The following is a 22,645-nucleotide window of genomic DNA, read 5'->3' as shown; positions in this document are numbered from 1 at the left end:
ATGAATGTATTTCAATTGACTATTTCGTCATATGAGCTGTAACTCGGTAAAGTCTTTGAATGTGTTGCATATTGCGTTTATATATTTTTTCAGTATACTTTCATGGTATAATATATCATTTGACTTGAGAAGAGAACAAATCTGGTATACTCCCTATTGTTGTATCATAATCGTGCTGCTGTATAAATTGGTGGCATTTCCGCTTCTCTCCAACGGATGTTGTACACATTTGGTGTAACCGCTAAATACGCCCTCCCGTCAACACAATCTTTTTTGGGGGTTGTGCCCTCTCTGATGAGAAACTAACTAGATAGCCAAGTAGTTCTTTGCGCTGAGGATTCGGAATCGCCATGAAGTACGCATTGGTAAGAATATCCTGTAGAAATGATTTCCAGGGTTGCATTGGTTTCCCCTTTTGTCTGTGGTGGTAGTAGAAAAGTAGCTTGTCAGCTAACGCGGTAACGTTACTTTGATAAGTTAAACGGAGAGTAGTAACAAGGCACCGCAGCTATCACTCCCTGTCAGATCATTTATCTGCCCTGAACTGGTCATATCATGTCAAATTAAATGCACAAAATTTGAGGTTTTGGCTCTGCGATTGACCTGATTAAAAGATCACTAACTAGCCTAGTGCAGTTAGCTAACTCTTGTTGGCTTATTTCACTGTAGAGCCTCTAGTCCTGCTCACTATACCTTATCCAATTTATTAGTTCCACCACCCACACATGCAATGACATCTCCTGGTTTCAATTATGTTTCTAGAGACAATATCTCTCTTCATCACTCAATACCTAGGTTTACCTCCACTGTATTCACATCCTACCATACCTTTGTCTGTACATTATACCTTGATGCTATTTTATCGCCCCCAGAAACCTCCTTTTACTCTGTTCCAGACGTTCTAGACGACCAAGTCTTATTGCTTTTAGCCGTACCCTTATTCTTCTCCTCCTATGTTCCTCTGGCGATGTAGAGGTGAATCCAGGCCCTGCAGTGCCTAGCTCCACTCCTATTCCCCAGGCGCTCTCTTTTGATGACTTCTGTAACTGTAATAGCCTTGGTTTCATGCATGTTAACATTAGAAGCCTCCTCCCTAAGTTTGTTCTATTCACTGCTTTAGCACACTCTGCCAACCCGGATGTTCTAGCTGTGTCTGAATCCTGGTTTAGGAAGTCCACCAAAAATTCAGAAATTTTAATTCCAAATTACAACATTTTCAGACAAGATAGAACTGCCAAAGGGGGCGGTGTTGCAATCTACTGCAAAGATAGCCTGCAGAGTTCTGTCCTTACTATCCAGGTCTGTACCCAAACAATTTGAACTTCTACTTTTAAAAATCCACCTCTCTAAAAACAAGTCTCTCACCGTTGCCACCTGCTATAGACCACCCTCTGCCCCCAGCTGTGCTCTGGACACCATATGTGAACTGATTGCCTCCCATCTATCTTCAGAGCTCGTGCTGCTAGGCGACCTAAACTGGAACATGCTTAACACCCCAGCCATCCTACAATCTAAACTTGATGCCCTCAATCTCACACAAATTATCAATGAACCTACCAGGTACCCCCCCAAAGCCTTAAACACGGGCACCCTCATAGATATCATCCTAACCAACTTCCCCTCTAAATACACCTCTGCTGTCTTCAACCAAGATCTCAGCGATCACTGCCTCATTGCCTGCATCCGTAATGGGTCAGCGGTCAAACGACCTCCACTTATCACTGTAAAACACTCCCTGAAACACTTCAGCGAGCAGGCTTTTCTAATCGACCTGGCCGGGGTATCCTGGAAGGATATTGATCTCATCCCGTCAGTAGAGGATGCCTGGATATTTTTTTAAATGCCTTCCTAACCATCTTAAATAAACATGCACCATTCAAGAAATTTAGAACCAGGAACAGATATAGCCCTTCGTTCTCCCCAGACCTGACTGCCCTTAACCAACACAAAAACATCCTATGGCGTTCTGCATTAGCATTGAACAGCCCCCGTGATATGCAGCTGTTCAGGTAAGCTAGAAACTGTTATACACAGGCAGTTAGAAAAGCCAAGGCTAGCTTTTTCAAGCAGAAATTTGCTTCCTGCAACACGAACTCAAAAAAGTTCTGGGACACTAAAGTCCATGGAGAATAAGAACACCTCCTCCCAGCTGCCCACTGCACTGAAGATGGGGAAACACTGTCACCACTGATAAATCCACCATAATTGAGAATTTCAATAAGCATTTTTCTACGGCTGGCCATGCTTTCCACCTGGCTACTCCTATCCCGGTCAACAGCTCTGCACCCCCAACAGCAACTCGCCCAAGCCTTCCCCATTTCTCCTTCTCCCAAATCCATTCAGCTGATGTTCTGAAAGAGCTGAAAAATCTGGACCCCTACAAATCAGCCGGGCTAGACAATCTGGACCCTTTCTTTCTAAAATTATCTGCCAAGGCCTTCGACTCTGTCAATCACCATATTCTTATCGGCAGACTCAGTAGCCTCGGTTTTTCGGATGACTGCCTTGCCTGGTTCACCAATTACTTTGCAGATAGAGTTCAATGTGTCAAATCGGAGGGCATGCTGTCCGGTCCTCTGGCAGTCTCTATGGGGGTGCCACAGGGTTCAATTCTCGGGCCGACTCTTTTCTCTGTATATATCAATGATGTTGCTCTTGCTGCGGGCGATTCCCTGATCCACCTCTACGCAGACGACACCATTCTATATACTTTCGGCCCGTCATTGGACACTGTGCTATCTAACCTCCAAACGAGCTTCAATGCCATACAACACTCCTTCCGTGGCCTCCAACTGCTCTTAAACGCTAGTAAAACCAAATGCATGCTTTTCAACCGTTCGCTGCCTGCACCCGCATGCCCGACTAGCATCACCACCCTGGATGGTTCCGACCTTGAATATGTGGACATCTATAAGTACCTAGGTGTCTGGCTCGACTGCAAACTCTCCTTCCAGACTCATATCAAACATCTCCAATCGAAAATCGAATCAAGAATCGGCGTTCTATTCCGCAACAAAGCCTCCTTCACTCACGCCGCCAAGCTTACCCTAGTAAAACTGACTATCCTACCGATCCTCGACTTCGGCGATTGTCATCTACAAGATGGCTTCCAACATTCTACTCAGCAAACTGGATGCAGTCTATCACAGTACCATCCGTTTTGTCACTAAAGCACCTTATACCACCCACCACTGCGACTTGTATGCTCTAGTCGGCTGGCCCTCGCTACATGTTCGTTGCCAGACCCACTGGCTCCAGGTCATCTACAAGTCCATGCTAGGTAAAGCTCCGCCTTATCTCAGTTCACTGGTCACGATGGCAACACTGGTCACGCGTGGTAGCACGCGCTCCAGCAGGTGTATCTCACTGATCATCCCTAAAGCCAACACCTCATTTGGCCGCCTTTCGTTCCAGTACTCTGCTGCCTGTGACTGGAACGAATTGCAAAAATCGCTGAAGTTGGAGACTTTTATCTCCCTCACCAACTTCAAATATCAGCTATCTGAGCAACTAACCGATCGCTGCTGCTGTACATAGTCTATTGGTAAATAGCCCACCCATTTTCACCTACCTCATTCCCATACTGTTTTTATTTACTTTTCTGCTCTTTTGCACACTAATATCTCTACCTGTACATGACCATCTGATCATTTATCACTCCAGTGCTAATCTGCAAAATTGTAATTATTCGCCTACCTCATGCCTTTTGCACACAATGTATAGACTCCCCCTTTTTTCTACTGTGTTATCGACTTGTTAATTGTTTACTCCATGTGTAACTCTGTTGTCTGTTCACACTGCTATGCTTTATCTTGGCCAGGTCGCAGTTGCAAATGAGAACTTGTTCTCAACTAGCCTACCTGGTTAAATAAAGGTGAAATAAAAAATATACAGATTGTAAATGTAAATGAATATTAGTGTAAAACATGATTATATTTTGGGTACTGAAGGGGTTTGACAGTTGAACTATGTTCATCAGGCATTTTTAAGCGATATTCTTCAAGAATCATTATCTATATAACATTAATTTAAGTCCAAAAATTGATGTACGAACTGCAGATTGTCCGTTTAAACAGTCCAATATCTGTTTGTCTGCTTCTCTTATTTTTGTTTTATTTTTTCAACAGTAGCCATGTTATACATTGTTTTGGCATAATAAATCTTCTTTCTATTTTGTATTTAGTACTCGACAGTAGCTGTGACTGCTGGGGTGTTAATGCTGTCCACTGTGGGCATAATTATAGCCCTCTACCAAGGCAAGAAGAAAAAGCCTCCAGTCACCTTGCTTGACCCTACCCAGAAATACCAGCTAACACTCATCGATAAAGAGGTACATGTGTGCTATTGAAATAAATGAGACACTTTGCTATGTGTGTCAGAGGCCTGTGCTTAATTCAATTATATACTCCATGGAAATTATTATCTAACGTTTAACCAAATGTTTGTAGTTGATGTCTTTGCATTGAATTTACACACTATTTGACAAAACCAATGTATGAATAGTTTGATATGTCTTTGGCCTCTTTCCATAGGTGATCAGCCATGATACTCGCAGGTTTCGCTTTCGTCTTCCCTCAGCAGAACATATCCTAGGGCTGCCCGTAGGTAAGTCTTTTGTCAAGTGACAGTGTTTGATCATTTATTATTATTTGATACAGTGCCATGCCCTTAATAGAAATTTAGCAGACCCTCTTACCAGAGAGACTTACAGGAGCAATTAGGGTTATGTGTCTTGCTCAAGTTTACATCTATCTGTTATTCACCTAGTCGTCTTGGGGATTCAAATCCGCGTCCTTTTGGTTACTGGCCCAACTCTCAAATAGTCCTTTAGCTCACCAGCATTATAACTACCCTCAAAATGTAATACTTGATGCCGTTGTATTGCACTGATGGGAACTAGAACGCTTAGCTTCCCAGTCCTTGAATGCCCTCTAGTGTATGAGTCATTTAGCAGAACAATCAGAGGATAAAGCCACACCAAATCAATCCATTTTCAATCAATGTTGTCTTTGTGTTTCTAATCCCCTTATTTTTTTCCTCTAGGGAAGCATGTATACCTCTCTGCCCGTATTGACGGCAGCCTGGTAGTCAGACCATACACACCTGTGTCCAGCGACGACGACAAAGGATATGTTGACTTTGTTGTGAAGGTATGTTTGGTTTGTCAAAGCAATCTTATATATTATACTCTACACTAGTACTACCGTATGTATTGAGCGTGTCGTAGTAGGAGGAGTGATGACATGCTGGACCTGTTAGTAGATAATCTTATTCTTTGGGATCTAAAAGAGAACCTATCCTAAATAATCACTGCTACTGTGAGGCGCTTGATATATAAGGACCCTGATCTGCAAACCATATTTAATGTAGAAAATTCCTCCCCAGATCTACTTCAGTAATGTGCACCTGAAGTTTCCTGATGGAGGCAAGATGTCCCAGTACCTGGAGAGTCTGCACCTGGGAGATGTTGTGGACTTCAGAGGACCAGGAGGACTGCTGGAGTACAGAGGGCATGGTACAACCAGTCCACTGCCCGGCACACCCTCCTGATATTTACTAATGATGTGTCGCAATGTTATTTTTGGATGATATAATATCTATATTTGACTAAGTATCAATTTGTTAAACAAAAATACAATTTAAACTTATTTTTTTAAAGTGCTAATGTAAATGGCATTAGCTAGCGCTAGTTGGCTGTACCTGTGGCAAAACTCGGCACTTTTTATTTCGCTCATTGATAAACTCATTTTTTTCATGATCTCGTCTTTTTGCAGCAGACGTATAGCGAGCAATATGTTTGGAACATCAAATCGCAATAAAATTGCAGTTGTTTGGAACATCAAATCGCAATAAAATTGCAGTATCTAACCGCAATACAAAATTATGAGCATTTCAATACATATTCTCTTTTTTTTTTTTTACCCCTTTTTCCTCCCCAATTTTGTGGTATCCAATTGGTAGTTGCAGTCCTATCACTGCAACTCCCGTACGAACTCAGGAGAGGCGAAGGTCGAGAGCCGTGCGTCCTCTGAAACACAACCCAGCCATGCCGCACTGCTTCTTGACACAACGCCCGCTTAACCCGGAAGCCAGCTGCACCAATGTGTCGGAGGAAACACTGTACGCCTGGCGACCGTGTCAGTGCGTTGCGCCCGGCCCGCCACAGGAGTCGCTAGTGCATAATGGGTCATGAACATCCCTGCCGGCCAAACCCTCCCCCAACCCGGATAACACTGGGCCAATTGTGCATGGCCGGCTGCGACAGCCTGGACTCGAACTAGAATCTCTAGTGGCACAGCTAGCGATGCAGTGCCTTAGACCACTACGCCACTCGGGAGGCGTGAATACATATCTTATTGACACCTACATTTGTGAGGCCCCTGGCAATTTCCAGCCTTAATATTAGTGCGTTCTTTTTTACCATGGCCCATTCTCTTTAGAGAATCTGGTGCCATTTGGGATTCGCACACAGTCTAATGGAATGGGGATTTTAGCTTTGTGTACTTGGGTGTGGCTGGCTGAGACTGATTGTGTGCACACACTTATAGTCAACCTTAAGTCTACTGAATATGTCAACAGTAAATGTACAATATCTCTGAGCAATTTCCTGGCTTGCTGGATCGCATTTCGCAACTTTCATTCCCCAAAGGTTCCAGAAAAGCACTGCCGAAAGAATATACTTTTACTGTGTTGTCACTTAAAATGTTTACTAATGCGCACATTATTATTTGATAGAATGTTCCTCAACAGTTGTTGGATGTGTCCATCATCCTGTCTTCAATTTGGGACCAGATAACTGTTCATTTGCTCCCAAAGCACACTGGAAAATGAAAATAATCTCTGGATTGGTTTGGCATAATTTGTCTCATTGCTTTCTCCCATTCCATTCAACAGGGCAGTTTGCAGTTCAGACAGACAAGAAGTCTCCTGCGGAGATAAAAGTTGCCCATACTGTGGGTCTGATAGCTGGAGGAACAGGTGAACTTTCCATTCGCAACCCTGCACTCTGAACCAAAACACTTAAATGTTGTCTTGTTATAGCCCATGGGTAAATGTAGAGAGTGCTTTTAGTTCCTAGTGCTGAACTCCCTTCCCTATTTGTAGGCATCACCCCTATGCTACAGCTGGTGCGTGCTATCATGAAGAACCCCAGTGACAGGACCACCTGCAGCCTGCTGTATGCCAACCAGGTGTGTGGCCGCTGCTCACACTGGCCTCTCTCCTAAAAGAGGCTTTTAATATCAATAGGGTAATTTATATAAATAAAGAACAGATACTGTAAATCTACTAGCTTCACTGTGGATGTAGTTCATAGGTTTGCTTAGGTTTAGAGTTAACACTGAACTGTCTGTGTGTGGTGTGTTCATGGCAGACTGAGAAGGATATCCTGCTGAGGGATGAGCTGGAGGAGGTCCAGGCCAGACACCCAGACCGCTTCAAGCTGTGGTTTACAGTGGACAGGGCACCCGAGGGTATGTGCCTTACGGCTTTTGCTTGCATTGCTCAAGTGTTGACATCAAGAGTTCAGAAGTCTGAACAAAATGTGTACATATTTTAATTGTGTTCATTTTAAATTTTCATGTCAAATTGGCAACCTATACCAAATGGAATTAATTGAAATGTAAACAAATATTACAATAATTCAATGATAATTATTCTTCCGGTCTTCTCTGCATTGCACACGTCACATAAAGAGTGAAAATATAATAATGAAATCCCTATAGCAGTAAATAACACATGCATGCAGAAGGTGTTTGAACCCAGTCTGGCACCAAAGAGAAGTTAACTATGGGAGACAAGCTTATACACAATCTATATAAACATAAGAAGCTAAATATTTTTGCAATTTGTGTTGTGTTTTATGGCAGAATCATTAAGCATATTGGTACTTGTTTACGACCTCATGAAAGACTGAATTATGATCAATTTGTGTCACTCAGGCTGGGAGTACAGTGAGGGCTTCATCAATGTGGATATGATCCAGGAGCACCTGCCCACCCCCAGTGAGGACACCTTGGTGCTCATGTGCGGTCCACCCCCCATGATCCAGTTTGCTTGCAACCCCAACCTGGATAAGTTGGGCTACTGGCAGAGTCAGCGCTTCGCCTACTAGTCACCAGCCTAGGAACTATCCTCCCAGCCACCCCCAGCATGGGCCTTCTCAATGCCACAATGACATCAATTCAGTGCTTGATTGGGCTGGAACTACTGCTTGAGTACCGGCATCTCTTATAGATTATTGGCTAAAATTTTTCAGAGTTCCAGCACCTAAATTTATATAGTACTGGCACCCAAAATAAGTATGTGCACCATTTTCAGTCTGCTTAAAGCACTGCATCAATCTACTGCCAAAAGCCCCATATGGTAAGTGCAGACAGGTTGAGCATTAAATGCTCACTTGGAACCAAAGTCCTACCTTTGTATTATTAGCCTCCATCTCCTGCTGATATCTACAATTGTATTTTTAGGTGAGGTTTTAAAGCTTTGATTTATTATTGATGTTCTTAGCCTTGAGCAGTCCTAAAAACAGGACAGAGCGAATATAACTTAAAGCTGCATACTGAACTGAATTATGCCCAGGGATGCAGTGCTGAATATAAGGAGGCTGCCCAGGCAGCTTTGCTTTAAATGCGCACACAACAAATTATATGCACTTAAGTATTACAGTTTCTGTAGAGATGTGTTATACTGTATTTTGGCACACGTGGGGCTTTTTGATGTGGGTATGGGATCTGACTGCATTTCTTATTGTATTTGTGTGAGCATAATTATTCAAGGTTCTTTTGTTTTATATATAATTTCAGAGTTTAATCTGCAATGCACTACAGTCTTTGAAAAAATGGATTGTGTTTATGAAGAGAAAAGACATTTCTGCCACTACTTCAAATTGTCTCCACTCATAATCCTGTTCTCTTTATGTATTGACTGGACTGTTCCTTAGCTATTATCCCTTGTTGTAAAATAAAGTATTGCGGAGGTTAAAATATTTGGACATTCAGTTTGCAGGAACAACGTGGCTCTGATTGCAACAGTTGAATGCTGTCACGACAAGGAGTAATCTGTGCTTGTTGCAGACAATGTAGTGTGGTCCAAATGCTGGGTGGTAGTTGGAAAAAATGTTATCTAATTCCACAGCCTACTACAGTACAGTTCCCCTTTGACAGGGATTATTGAGGATTGGAGTTGCCGATGGCAGTTGGTTTACATGTAGGAGTATCTCTATCCACAAGTAAAGAGATGGATGAGGGTATCTTTTTTTAAATTGAGCCTTTCTTGTGCTGCTATAATGTGGTTTCGACAGCTCAGTGCTGAAGCCAACTTTTCACATACTGTACATCCACTACTGTTAAGTTTGGGGGTTCATGCAGGCACCATTATGGAGGTAATGTGATTCCACTCAATAATTTATAGGAGAAGCACGTGCATGACCTGGGAATAAAACGATGTACCACAAATCTATGTTGATTTGATATAATGGCTACATATACAGACAGTATTTTGGTGTTACGTCTAAAACATTTTATATTTGTAATTTTAACCACTAGATGGAGACGCTGTTACGTTTATGAGAACCAGTTGGAACTCTGCTTGGCATTGACTTGTCATTTTCGTTAACCGTGCTGCGTTGACTGTTCGTTCGGGGGTTCGGCTTGTTTTTGTGAGAATCGGGAAGGGATCACATTTCCTTTGACGTCTGGAGTATCAGGTAGCTACGTCCGCTGAATGAAAATGCAAAAGTTAACACGCTACAACAATGAACAATATTGTAGCACTGTATTTGCAACTGTGTCAGTGTGTTTGGCATTGGTTCGATACAGCCAGACGTGACCAGTTTTCTTCGTGTATGCGAAAGCTAACTAGCTAGCCTTTCATGCTAGCTAATGGCATTAGTAATGCTAGCATCTGCGGTTAGCGTACGTTACTTTGGGGCTCTAGCTAGCTATAATTTGCTGGTGTACGTCAGGAATCATGTCAGCCAAATCGTATTATTGAAGTCGTTGTCTTGCTATTCCAGTTCCATGTTTATTCGGATGCTATTGTATGATTTCTTTGTTCTAAGGTAGCCAACCAGCTGACAGTCTTTCCCAGTTTTGTTTGTTAGCTGCCAGCTAACGTTACCGTTAGCTAACTACATTTTCCGGCCGTCTCGCAAGAGCAATTTTGGTCTTCCTGCCATGTTAGCCGAGTAGCTTATTCGTCATAACTGTTGCCAAATACTCATTTAACGAGTGAATATTTTCACGACATGGTATTTTAAGACTTTGTTGATGGTGTAAAAATGTAACGTTATGTCAAAGTAATACTGGAAGCTGCAATTTTTACTTCAGTGCTGAGTGCAAGGACCATCTGTCGGTGGGAAATATAGACCTACCAAAGTCCACATCAGGTCCAATTGTCACAGGTGAAGTTAGTTACAATTTGGAATAAAGTTATTTCAGTGAAAAACTAAATTAACTAAAGCATTTATTTGTCATTATGATTTCTTGACTCTTCAGCGCTGGGCCAACTGCGGACTTGAGTGCCAGGCTTTAGTAGTACACACAGGCAGAGGACAGGTCATCAGGCAGTCTCCCTATGTCAGGCCGAAACGGGTCTGCGAGTGATGCAGACTGTCGGATCTCAGAGGACTGCCGGGTCCCGGATGTGGAGCTGATGGAGCTGGGACCCCTGCTGGAGGAGACAGGACGGCAGACAGCGGGGAAAGGCATGATGTCAGAAGTGAGAGCGGGGGAGACAGGTTATGTCCCCTATGGCACCCTATTCCCTACACAGTGCTCAAATTTTGATCAGCGCCCTAGTCAAAAGTAACGCACTATATAGGGTGCCATTTGGAATGCCACCTGACTCAACTCCTCGATTACCACAGGTATTAGGTATTTTCTAAAGTGGGCGCAGAATCTTCCAAATCAACATTTGGAAGATTCAGGTGTCTAGTGAACCATGGGGTGTATTCAGAGAGGTGAAAGTTCAGAACGTTGCAGATCTCCCCATTGGCCTATTCTACATCCAAACAAACTGGTTGTTCTACAAAATAAGTTTCTATCTAAATGTTCTATAGCGTTGCACCCTCGTGAATATGCCCCAGTTGAAGACAAAACCAATCTAAGTGGTCATTGGGCAATAGAGCTAAGCTTGGGTGGGGTCGCACCTAAGTAATGGTCAGGGAAATGTAGACCAAACCAACTGGGATTCGTTCCCATGTTTTCACTTTTATCCTGCACTGCAAAAAGGCATATGCTATACTTGCCTAACTAAATCACCTTCTCTCTCTGCAGGAGGCCTCAGTTCTGCCTGATGAGGATGATGAAGAGGTGGAAGAGGTCCTGACGCTGCCCCTCCAGGCTCACCACGCAATGGAGAAGATGGAGGAGTTTGTGCACAAAGTAGGCATCATTGGGCTGTTCCAGATGGCAGGATCAATAAGTTAGCCAGCTAAGTTTGATAAGCAGCTAAAGTATCTCTTGATTTTCTGATTCATTTAGAAAGCTAAACTTGAATATGAGTTGTTGGTTGTCGAGTCAATTATACCATGCCCATTTCAAGTCTATATTTCTCGAAAAGATGACGTTATTTCAGAATTTCTGGGACAGTTAGCTGGCTAACTCATTGATCCTGCTTTCTGGAACAGCCCCCATGGCTGCTCTGTCTAACTTCATACACAGAGAGAATAAGAGTGCGGAGATGAACAGGACATTCATGGTAGCCTTAAACCCTTGTGTTTTAAGGTGTGGAAGGGTAGCTGGAGGGTCATCCCATTTCATGTCCTGCCGGAGTGGCTGAAGGACAACGACTACCTCCTGCATGGACACCGTCCCCCCATGCCCTCCTTCCGCGCATGCTTTGGAAGCATCTTCAGGATCCACACAGAAACAGGCAACATCTGGACCCACCTTCTGGGTGAGTGAGTGTGTGAGATATCTGAGGAGACTGAATCCTCACATGTTGAACATCACACCATTGCCTATAAAGTTACAGTGAAGCACAAGTCCACGTTCCCCACAACTAGGGCACATTCAGTGGGTCCTAAGTTCAGCATGCTGCCATTAAGCAATGTACAGTTGAAGTCGGGAGGTTTACATACACCTTAGCTTAGTACATTTAAACTCAGTTTTTCACAATTCCTGACATTTAATCCTCGTAAAAAGTCCCTGTCATAGGTCAGTTAGGATCACCACTGTATTTTAAGAATGTGAATTGTCAGAATAATAGTAGAAATAATGATTTATTTCAGCTTTTATTTCTTTCATCACATTCCCAGTGGGTCAGAAGTTTACATGCACTCAATTAGTAGTTGGTAGCATTGCCTTTTAAATTGTTTAACTTGGGTCAAACGTTTCGGGTAGCCTTCCACAAGCTTCCCACAATAAGTTGAGTGAATTTTGGCCCATTCCTCCAGGCAGAGCTGGTGTAACTGAGTCAGGTTTATTGGCCTCCTTGCTTGCACACACCTTTTCAGTTCAGCCCACAAATGTTCTATAGGATTGAGGTGAGGGCTTTGTTATGGCCACTCCAATACCTTGACTTTATTGTCCTTAAGACATTTTGCCAAAACTTTGGAAGTATGCTTGGGGTCATTGTCCATTTGGAAGACCCATTTGTGACCAAGCTTTAACTTTCTGACTGTTGTCTTGAGATGTTGCTTCAATATATCCACATAATTTTCCTTTCTTCATGATGCCATCTATTTTGTGAAGTGCACCAGACCCTCCTGCAGCAAAGCACCCCCACAACATGATGCTGCCACCCCTGTGCTTCACGGTTGGGATGGTGTTCTTCAGTTTGCAAGCCTCCCCCTTTTTCATCCAAACATAACGATGGTCATTATGACCAAACAGTCCTATTTTTGTTTCATCAGACCAGAGAACATTTCTCCAAAAAGTACAATTTTTGTCCCCATGTGCAGTTTCAAACCGTAGTCTGGCTTTTTTATGGCGGTTTTGGAGCAGTGGTGTCTTCCTTGCTGAGCTGCCTTTCAGGTTATGTCAATATAGAACTCGTTTTACTGTGGATATAGATACTTTTGTACCTGTTTCCTCCAGCATCTTCACAAGGTACTTTGCTGTTGTTCTGGGATTTATTTGCACTTTTTGCACCAAAGTACGTTCATCTCTAGGAGACAGAACACGTCTCCTTCCTGAGCGGTATGACGGCTGCGTGGTCCCATGGTGTTTTTACTTGCGTACTATTGTTTGTGCAGATGAACGTGGTACCTTCAGGCATTTGGAAATTGATCCCAAGGATGAACCAAACTTGCGGAGGTCTAGAGTTTTTTTTCTGAGGTTTTGGCTGATTTCTTTTGATTTTCCCATGATGTCAAGCAGAGGCACTGAGTTTGAAGGTATGCCTTGAAATACATTCACAGGTACACCTCCAATTGACTCAAATGATGTCAATTAGCCTATCAGAAGCTTCTATTTCTGGAATTTTCCAAACTATTTAAAGGCACAATCAACTTAGTGTATGTGAACTTCTGACCCACTGGAATTGTAATACAGTGAACTATAAGTTATATCTGTCTGTAAACAATTGTTGTAAAAATGTGTAGATGTCCTAACCGACTTGCCAAAACTATAGTTTGTTAACAAGAAATTTGGAGTTTTTGAAAAATTAGTTTTAATGACTCCGACTTAAGTGTATGTAAACTTCTGACTTCAACTGTATGTATTGTGCAGTTTACATGTCTATACTACATAGCAAAGAAGTGTGCCTCTTTTACACAATAATATAATATAATAATATATGCCATTTAGCAGACGCTTTTATCCAAAGCGACTTACAGTCATGTGTGCATACATTCTACGTATGGGTGGTCCCGGGAATCGAACCCACTACCCTGGCGTTACAAGCGCCATGCTCTACCAACTGAGCTACAGAAGGACCACACAACACATTTCCATTTACAATGCTCCCGATTGTGTCCCCCATTGTGTTTATACAGTGTGCCCCATAGAGACCCCTTCCTATATGCTAATATTCATTTGTCATGATATGCCCTGTATGATTACTAGTTCACAAATGATGCCCTCACCTCTCCAACCCCCAGGGCTGATCCTGTTTATTGGTCTGGGCACGTACACCATTCTGCGGCCCAATATGTACTTCATGGCCCCGCTGCAGGAGAAAGTGGTGTTTGGGATGTTTTTTCTGGGTGCTGTGCTCTGCCTCAGCTTCTCCTGGCTCTTTCACACCGTCTACTGCCACTCTGAGAAAGTGTCCCGGACCTTCTCCAAGTAAGGCCGCATGCCCCCCTCCCTCCTGCTCATCTTGATTAGCTCTCCTGTATTTCTGAAAAGAAATGTGACGTTTCAGTTCAGTTTTTTATACTTTAAAGTGTAATTTAAATAGATGCTCCTCTTCTAACCTCAGTGTTTTTGTTTTCCCTCAGACTTGACTACTCGGGTATCGCCCTGCTGATCATGGGTTCATTTGTGCCCTGGCTCTACTACTCATTCTATTGTTCCCCACAGCCACGCCTCATCTACCTCACCATTGTCTGTGTGCTGGGCATTGCCGCCATCATAGTGGCCCAGTGGGAACGCTTCTCCACGCCCGCACATCGGCCCACACGAGCAGGTGCTGCACCACATATTAACCAGCCTGTTAGAGAGTGTACTGTGACATGGATACAGAGCAATGACATATATGTAAATGTGTTAATACAACAGCTAAAAACATGAGAAAATCATCAGGAAATGCATTTTTCTTCTACATGTGTGTGAATAGCTGGTATAAGTTTGACCATCTTATTGTATCCTATACTATGATTGATCCAGCTGCTCCTGCTTCTACCAACCAACCTTTCCCCTCCATGTCTCTCACAGGAGTGTTCATGGGCCTGGGACTGAGTGGCATCGTCCCCACAGTGCACTTCACTATCGAGGAGGGCTTCGTCAAGGCCACCACTGTGGGACAGATGGGCTGGTTCTACCTGATGGGCGCCATGTACATCACTGGCGCCGGACTGTACGCCGCCAGGATCCCCGAACGCTACTTCCCTGGCAAATGTGACATCTGGGTAAGTGTGTAACAGAGGCAAAAAATGTATCCCTATTCCATTTATACTGCGATACTTTTTGCCAGGGCCCATAGGGGGACCCAAGAAAGAGTGCGGCTAATTGGGGATCATAAGAAAATACTAAATAGGGCTCTGGTCAAGTGGTGCACTATATAGGATATAGGCTGCCATTTGGGATGTAGACGCAGGCTTGTAGCTAGCTCCTGAACTAACCCCATATCCTCATTTATATGATTATTACAATGTTATCGTCATTTAATGCGATGTGAGTCACACATGTTCTGCACTGTGGTTATTTCCTATATAGTACACCACAGAGGACTCTGGTTATTCCCTATATAGTACTGAACTTTACTGTAGGAATATGTGGCCCATGTAGTAATCAAACTGCTAGAACTTGTGTTGCAAACACCATGCTCTAACCAGAGGAACCGTTGGACATACATTCCCTATTTAGTGCACTACTTTTGACCAGAGCCATATGGGAATAGTGCACTAAGTAGAGTATAGGGTGCCATATGGTAAGCAGCCTCTGACCTCCCTCTCTCCTCAGTTCCACTCCCACCAGATCTTCCACGTCCTGGTGGTGGCGGCAGCCTTTATCCACTTCTACGGCGTCTCCAACCTGCAGGAGTTCCGCTACGGCCTGGAGGGAGGGTGCACTGACGACACCCTTCTCTGAGAGGCCCATCTGTGGCCGCCTCATCCATTTCCTGGTCGTTCCCCGTCCCTATAAAGTGCTGCTGGAACACGCAATGGTCCTCTGTAGCTCCTTTTCTCCGCCCTCCCCCACCCACCCGATTTGCTCATGTCATTTTTTGTTTTCTTGTGGTGTGTTTTTCTGCTTGTGCTACTTTTTCCCCATATAAAGTAGCTTTAGCCAGTGAACTATATAGAGGGGCATCCCGGTGATACAGCAGCACTTTTTTTTTTTTTTTTTTAATCAAAAGGGAGCTCTAGGCTCCACTTTAGCTCATGAAGAACAACAGGGGATTTTGACCAGATTGATTACATGTTTCCTTCAAGGATGGGAACCTCTGAGAGGCGTTGCCCTCCAGAGCTTCCCAAATCAAGCTGTAGGAGGCTTATGTGATAGAAAGGGTCCGGGTTGGGGTCAGTTCGTTCCATTATTATTCTGTAATTATAAGGAATTAATCGAAATTAAATTCATTTTTTAAAATGTAAAAGTCATCATTTAAAACAGTGGGCAATTCCAACAATTGATTAAGAGTATTTTGTTGATTTAAATTTAGTTGACATACAATCAACTCCAATCGAGGTATGGGTTATGGAACTTAAAGTCAAACAATTGAATGACTTACCTAAAAGACACTCTGCTTGGTACCCTTACCCCTCATGTCCCTTTTCAATCGAACAGGATCTTGTATGATTGATAGCTGGTATGAAGCTAACCGGGAAACGCACAATGGGCAAATCTGGGAATAGGTCAACTCTTTCCCTTCTCAGCTTGAGATTTGTTTAATTTTAAGGATATATTTCAGAACTCTAAAGGTCAAATTATTGCACCTTAACAATATGTTATTACCATTAAACTTTGTCACTGCATGGGGTCCACCATGTAGTGAGTAGGAAATAGGAATAATATTTTAGTATTCCTGTGCCTTAGGCCAATGGAAATAGTTTTTAAATAGATGGGCCAATATTGCAGTCAAGTGAACTTCATTAGGATCTCCAGATATAATGATAACAAACTTTTTTTGTTTTCTTGTCCTTATACCCAATGAAAATCCAATAGTTTTCTCAAACTGCTGTTTATTTAAGATTTTTTTTTTTAAAGCTGACTTTCTGTGGCTTTATTACAAAGACTAAACAATCTGTGTATTCTTGACTTTGTGTTGTGTCCTGTGTAGACAAGTTGATGGATCATACATTTCCCTGAAATGTAAACACATAATAAATATTTATTAATGTTAAAATGGGAAACTAACCCAAGTCATGCATTTTCTGTCCCATATAGTGATATGACACTTCATCAGACTTTACATTTCACACACATGAACATGGTTTGTCGTTGTCAAATCAAATTTTATTTGTGACATGAGCCAAATACAACCTTACAGTGAAATGCTTACTTACAAGTCCTTAACCAACAATGCGGTTTTAAGAAAAATAAGTGTTCAGTAAAAAATAGATATAACAAATAATTTAAAATAACAGTAGCGAGGCTATATACAGGGGTAACGGTACAGAGTCAATGTGTACAGATAAGTTGACGTAATATGTACATGCAGGTAGAGTTAAAGTGACTATGCATAGATAAGAGTAGCAGCATTTAAAGGGGGGCGGAGGGGGGGGGCAATGCAAATAGTCTGTAGCCATTTGATTACCTGTTCAGGAGTCTTATGGCTTGGGGGTAGAGGCTGTTTAGAAGCCTCTTGGACCTAGACTTGGTGCTCCGGTACCGCTTGCCGTGCGATAGCGGAGAGAACAGTTTGACTAAGGTGGCGGGAAGCTTGGCCCCAGTGATGTACTGGGCCGTATGCACTACCCTCTGTAGTGCCTTGTTTTCGGAGGCCGAGCAGTTGCCATACCAGGCAGTGATGCAACCAGTCAGGATGCTCTATGGTGCAGCTGTAGAACTTTTTGAGGATCTGAGGACCCATGGCAAATCCTTTCAGTCTCCTGAGGAGGAATAGGCTTTGTCGTGCCCTCTTCATGACTGTCTTGGTATGTTTGGACCATGATAGTTCGTTGGTGATGTGGACACCAAGGAACTTGAAGCTCTCAACCTGAACCACTACAGCCCTGTCGAAAATGTGGTAATGCTTGGTACTCCTTTTCCTGCAGTCCACAATCATCTCCTTTGTCTTGATCATGTTGAGGGTGATGTTGTCCTGGCACTACACAGCCAGGTCTCTGACCTCCATATAAGGCTGTCTCATCGTTGTTGGTGATCAGGCCTACCACTGTTGTGTCTGTCGTCAGCCAACTTAATGATGGTTTTGGAGTCATGCCTGGCCATGCAATCATGAGTGAACAGGGAGTACAGGAGGTGACTGAGCACTCACCCTTGAGGGGCCCCCGTGCTGAGGATCAGCGTGGCGGATGTTGTTACCTACCCTTACCACCTGGGGGCGGCCCATCAGGAAGTCTAGGATCCAGTTGCAGAGGGAGGTGTTTAGTGCCAGGGTCTTTAGCTTAGTGATGAGCTTTGAGGGCACTATGGTGTTGAATGCTAAGCTGTAGTCAATGAATAGCATTCTCACAAAGGTGTTCCTTTTGTCCAGGTGGGAAAGGGCAGTGTTGAGTGCAATAGAGACTGCATCATCTGTAGGGGCTGTATGCAAATTGGAGTGGGTCTGGGGTTTCTGGGATAATGGTTTTGATGTGAGCCATGACGAGCCTTTCAAAGCACTTCATGGCTATAGACATGAGTGCTACGGGTCGGTAGTCATTTAGGCAGGTTACCTTAGTGTTCTTGGGCACAGGGGCTATGGTGGTCTGTTTGAAACGGGTTGGTATTACAGACTCAGTCAGGGACAGGTTGAAAATGTCAGTGAAGACACTTGCCAGTTGGTCAACGCATGCTCGCAGCACACGTCCTGGTAATCCGTCTGGCCCTGCGGCCTTGTGAATGTTGACCTGTTTAAAGGTCTTATTCACATCGGCTACGGAGAGGGTGATCACACAGTCGTCCGGAACAGCTGATGCTCTCATGCACGCTTCAGTGTTGCCTGCCTCGAAGCGAGCATAGATGTAATTTAGCTCGTCTGGTAGGCTCGTGTCACTGGGCAGCTCGTGGCTGCGCTTCCCTTTCTGGTCTGTAAAAGTTTGCAAGTCCTGCCACATCCAACAAGCGTCGGAGCCGGTGTAGTACGATTAATCTTAGTCCTGTATTGATGCTTGTCCTGTTTGATGGTTTGTCGGAGGGCATAGCGGGATTTCTTATAAGCTTCTGGGTTAGAGTCCCGCTCCTTGAAAGAGGCAGCTCTACCCTTTAGCTCAGTCACTGTGTGTTTTAGAGTTACCAATGCTACTTCAATGTAGTTAATTCCATATTTGACCATATTTATGCCACATTTTGTCTATAGCCCCAGCTTTACAAATCATATTTTATATGGGGTGTTGCGTAGCAGTTAATCACTCATTCTAAATGTTATGGAATGTAATTGTTACTTTCATGCAGGGGGCTATTCGCCTGGGCTAGTTATGTAGCTAGCTGCGTGCATGGTCACAAAATTTGGAACATTCTCTTTACCCAATACAAACTATGTCTCTTGAGACCACACACCTTGGGAGTTCTATAATTCTACCTGAAGGTACCAGAGATTGGGAGACTGGTTGTTTGCAATGACTTCCACTGATTATAAATACAGTATCTTAGAACTTCCAGAGAGGTACAGTCTATGTATGATAATTCAAAAATATGGTTCAATTGGATGTCATTGCAGGTAGCTTAGCGGTTAAGTAACTGAAAGGTCCCTGGTTCGAATCCCCGAGCCGGCAAGGTGGAAACATCTGCTGTTCTGTCCTTGAGCAAGGCAGTAAACCCCCAACGACAACTGCCCCATGTCGATTAAGGCAGCACCAGCACCTCTGATTCAGAGAGGTGAGCGTGTAAATGCGGTAGATATTTCGGTTGAATGCATTCAGTTGTGAAACTGACTCGTATCCCCTTTCCCTTCTATGGTGCCCTTTCACTATGAATAATGTGTGTGGTATCAGTCACATGATGGCACCTTCTATATTGTTGACCTTACTCTGACGAATTGGTCAACTGGGTGGATATAGTTATCACTCAGATTAATCCGATTTTATCACAAGTGTATGTCTATTTTGATCTTATCCAAATGTAAAAATGGTTTGGTTTTAAACATATGCGATATAGTAGACTAACTATTTCCCAAAAATATAGATGAAATTACATTATTTGTTTAATTGTAGATAAAGAACAACCTAGCAGCAGTTATTTTAAAATCAAACCAATCAATCATCATATATGAAGAAGGAACGATATAATTGAGCGATGTGGACTCTGAACGGAAGTTTCAGCGGGTGCACACTCCAGCAACGCTTGTTTGGTCGTTTTTTTGGACAAAATGTTGATATGGCCGTGTGCTTTTACTAGTTACATTACTTGCACTAGCCGCTTGGTAATAGTTTAGGTATACTCTTTCTGAGCAGCTTATACAGCAGAGGTGAGTTGACGCCTCAAAATTCACGTTAATTTAGCTAGCTTGGTTACATTAGTTGAAAGAAATATATAGAGCAGTGGTTTGACTATAGCTAACCACCTTAGCATTCGCTTTATAAGTGTAGTATAGTCACATAAATTGCGTTCAACATGGACAACCAAGAACAGTGCTCTCCCACTGAAGGATGCGTCGACCAGTCTACGCTGGTGTCGGGGGTTGGAAAGAATATCAAGTCAGTTTTGTGCCAACGTTGTGGATCGAAGGTCCTCTGCCCAGGGATGGCGGTGTTTACGGAGAAGGAGGTAAGGTTTACCTGAGACAGTAGTAACCCCTAAAGACAAATGACCCTTTAAATTACGAGTTATATTATTCACAATAGATCTATTTTCCTATCCGAATGGGCATTCATCAGTTGTTTTATTTCAAGTCAGTGCACTGTCTAACCACCACCCAAACTACAGCTCAAAATGTATATTTAGCATACAATGTGCAATTTGCTATGCCATGATGTGACTAAACAATGTCAGGGAGTGGAAAATCACTTCTGTATATCTATTCATATTTGTGGTCATTGTCATGATGAATCTGGCCTTCTATTTCCTCCCCAATATCCACCAGCTGTTCCTGCCCTCAATGCGCAAGAAGACCACTATCACCCAATCAGAGGGATCCGTGGATGGGGACACACTGACTACCCACTGGTTAGTCGACGACATGTACACTTTTGAGAATGTGGGCTTCACAAAGGATGTGGGGAGAATCAAGTACCTCATTTGTGCAGACTGTGAGATTGGACCCATAGGCTGGCACTGCCTGGATGACAAAAATAGTTTCTATGTTGCATTGGAAAGAGTCAATCATGCCTAGTGTGGCCCATTGTAAGAACCTGAGAGTGTACACATTTGGAACTGAAGGACAAGACAGACCAACACGAACGTCAGCCGTGCGCAGTAGATTACTTGTTGGGTGTCGACGGACAGTGCCTATTCAACATGTAGAGAAGTCAACAGAAAATGGCGGCAAATGTTCTGTGGTCAGAGGCGATAGGACAGTCACCCACTGCGCATGGGCAACAAGCATTGGTATCTCTTGTCCTTTAATTCTTTCCGGCCTTCACTTTCCCTCTGGCTGGTGCTGGATGACTCCTTAGTTCTTCAAAGCCAAGTGTTCTTCAATTCCTTTGTTTATTACTGATCAACAATGGTATTGATGTGGTTCTCTGAACAAATGTCTTATCAGACTATAAAACTGTTATTCAATCTAATACTGTAACTAACCCATATTCAGGTGTTATGCTTTGGTCTGAGGTTAACCCTACAGCCTTTGGAATTGTATTACTTGTATAGGCTTACTTGATTTTACTTGAAATATTATCAGACTATCTCTGATTCTACAAATGTGGCCCATTTGTACTTCTAATGTTTGAATGATTAGTGTGCTTATCAGCATAGCACACCCTTCACATTCTGAATAATGGGAGTGGTTGTATTTGTTGAGTGTGCTGTATGCATTTGTTGCTGATACACTTCAAGTGACAGTGTTCTGTCTGTTGATATACCACATTGGCTTTGACTGCTGCTCTATGTTGGCCCTCAGCTATTGCCATCAAACTCCAGAGGACCCCATGAGATCTCCACAGTCCATGCTCATCATGGACTCATCATTTTGATTCTCTTTCAAACGGTTATTAACTCTGTAAAATAAAATGTAGCCCTGTGATTTTTGACCTGTTTGTAAATTCTAGTTCTAGAATGGAGTTCACCCTCATTGACTTGACTGCATGGGAAATTGAAAGTCAATTTCAAGACCCCTTTTAGCTGATGGAATACTTTAATTGGTTCGGGACATGTAATTTTATCTAATTTACACACATTCTCTATTGGCTTTGGTTTGTCATTTTTACATATCACTTGTAAAGTCGGTGGCCCCTCTCTGTGCACCCTCCCTCACACCAGAATCCAAGGAACTACACCCAATCATCGAGCCCATCGAGTCCATTTAAAAAAAACAAGTCCCGGTCACCACGAGGCTTTAGTATGAATGCGCTCATCTGTTTCACTTCCACTAGAATGCATAACTCAAATGTAGCCTATACTTTTGTGTACTGTAGGATGAATAAATAAGAATCAATATATTGTTTGGTACATGTATTCGTTTTTTTGTAAACTGTACAGGCCTAGAGGACAATTATTTTCACTTCAATATTTATCTTCGACCAATTGTGAATTACAAACGGTAGGTTGTGTACACCATATTTTGATTTAATTGGTTTTTGTTTTGTTTACTGACCGTTTGTTATTTACAGTAATTCATTTAGTTTCATTGCTAGTGCATTGAGGTATGTTTTTAGACAAGCCCCAATCCCCGAAAAATTGGCATGCCATGAATTGACCTTCCATGTGTAGTTATTTATTCAAACAAATATGTTATGTTTTGTAGCTAGTATGCCATTGTCGTGTGTGTGAGGGTATCT

General features: G+C 42.9%; 3 protein-coding genes across 6 annotated transcripts; all 3 read left to right on the top strand.

Annotated features, from left to right (window-relative positions):
- Positions 1-199: 199 nt before the first annotated feature.
- LOC118400410 (NADH-cytochrome b5 reductase 3-like) lies at positions 200-8,984 on the top strand. Its single transcript, XM_035797260.2, has 9 exons — positions 200-365; positions 4,184-4,330; positions 4,533-4,605; positions 5,044-5,150; positions 5,386-5,515; positions 6,895-6,978; positions 7,105-7,190; positions 7,373-7,472; positions 7,941-8,984. Exons 1-9 carry the CDS (start codon positions 351-353, stop codon positions 8,111-8,113), a joined length of 915 nt encoding a protein of 304 aa, XP_035653153.1. The 5' UTR covers positions 200-350; the 3' UTR covers positions 8,114-8,984.
- Positions 8,985-9,551: 567 nt separating this feature from the next.
- On the top strand, positions 9,552-16,964 carry LOC118400409 (adiponectin receptor protein 1-like). 3 transcript variants are annotated; one of them, XM_035797257.2, is made up of 9 exons: positions 9,560-9,706; positions 10,329-10,402; positions 10,497-10,719; positions 11,277-11,384; positions 11,727-11,898; positions 14,045-14,231; positions 14,387-14,574; positions 14,823-15,016; positions 15,570-16,964. In XM_035797257.2, exons 3-9 carry the CDS (start codon positions 10,576-10,578, stop codon positions 15,696-15,698), a joined length of 1,122 nt encoding a protein of 373 aa, XP_035653150.1. In that variant the 5' UTR covers positions 9,560-9,706; positions 10,329-10,402; positions 10,497-10,575; the 3' UTR covers positions 15,699-16,964. The 3 variants fall into 3 exon arrangements, with proteins under 3 accessions (XP_035653151.1, XP_035653150.1, XP_035653152.2); XM_035797258.2 differs by lacking the exon at positions 10,329-10,402 and having other exon boundaries at positions 9,552-9,706; XM_035797259.2 differs by lacking the exons at positions 9,560-9,706; positions 10,329-10,402; positions 10,497-10,719 and adding an exon at positions 10,749-10,867.
- A 3,030-nt stretch (positions 16,965-19,994) lies between these two features.
- On the top strand, positions 19,995-21,891 carry LOC118400408 (guanine nucleotide exchange factor MSS4-like). 2 transcript variants are annotated; one of them, XM_052473671.1, is made up of 3 exons: positions 19,995-20,474; positions 20,791-20,873; positions 21,769-21,891. In XM_052473671.1, the coding sequence occupies exons 1-3, from the start codon at positions 20,322-20,324 to the stop codon at positions 21,839-21,841; spliced, it is 309 nt and encodes a 102-aa protein (XP_052329631.1). In that variant the 5' UTR covers positions 19,995-20,321; the 3' UTR covers positions 21,842-21,891. The 2 variants fall into 2 exon arrangements, with proteins under 2 accessions (XP_052329631.1, XP_035653147.2); XM_035797254.2 differs by having other exon boundaries at positions 20,005-20,474; positions 20,791-21,891.
- The last annotated feature ends 754 nt before the right edge of the window (positions 21,892-22,645 follow it).

This window comes from Oncorhynchus keta, chromosome 21 (genome assembly GCF_023373465.1).
Source record: "Oncorhynchus keta strain PuntledgeMale-10-30-2019 chromosome 21, Oket_V2, whole genome shotgun sequence".
NCBI lineage: Eukaryota > Metazoa > Chordata > Actinopteri > Salmoniformes > Salmonidae > Oncorhynchus > Oncorhynchus keta.
This window is presented reverse-complemented; position numbering and strand designations above follow the sequence as displayed.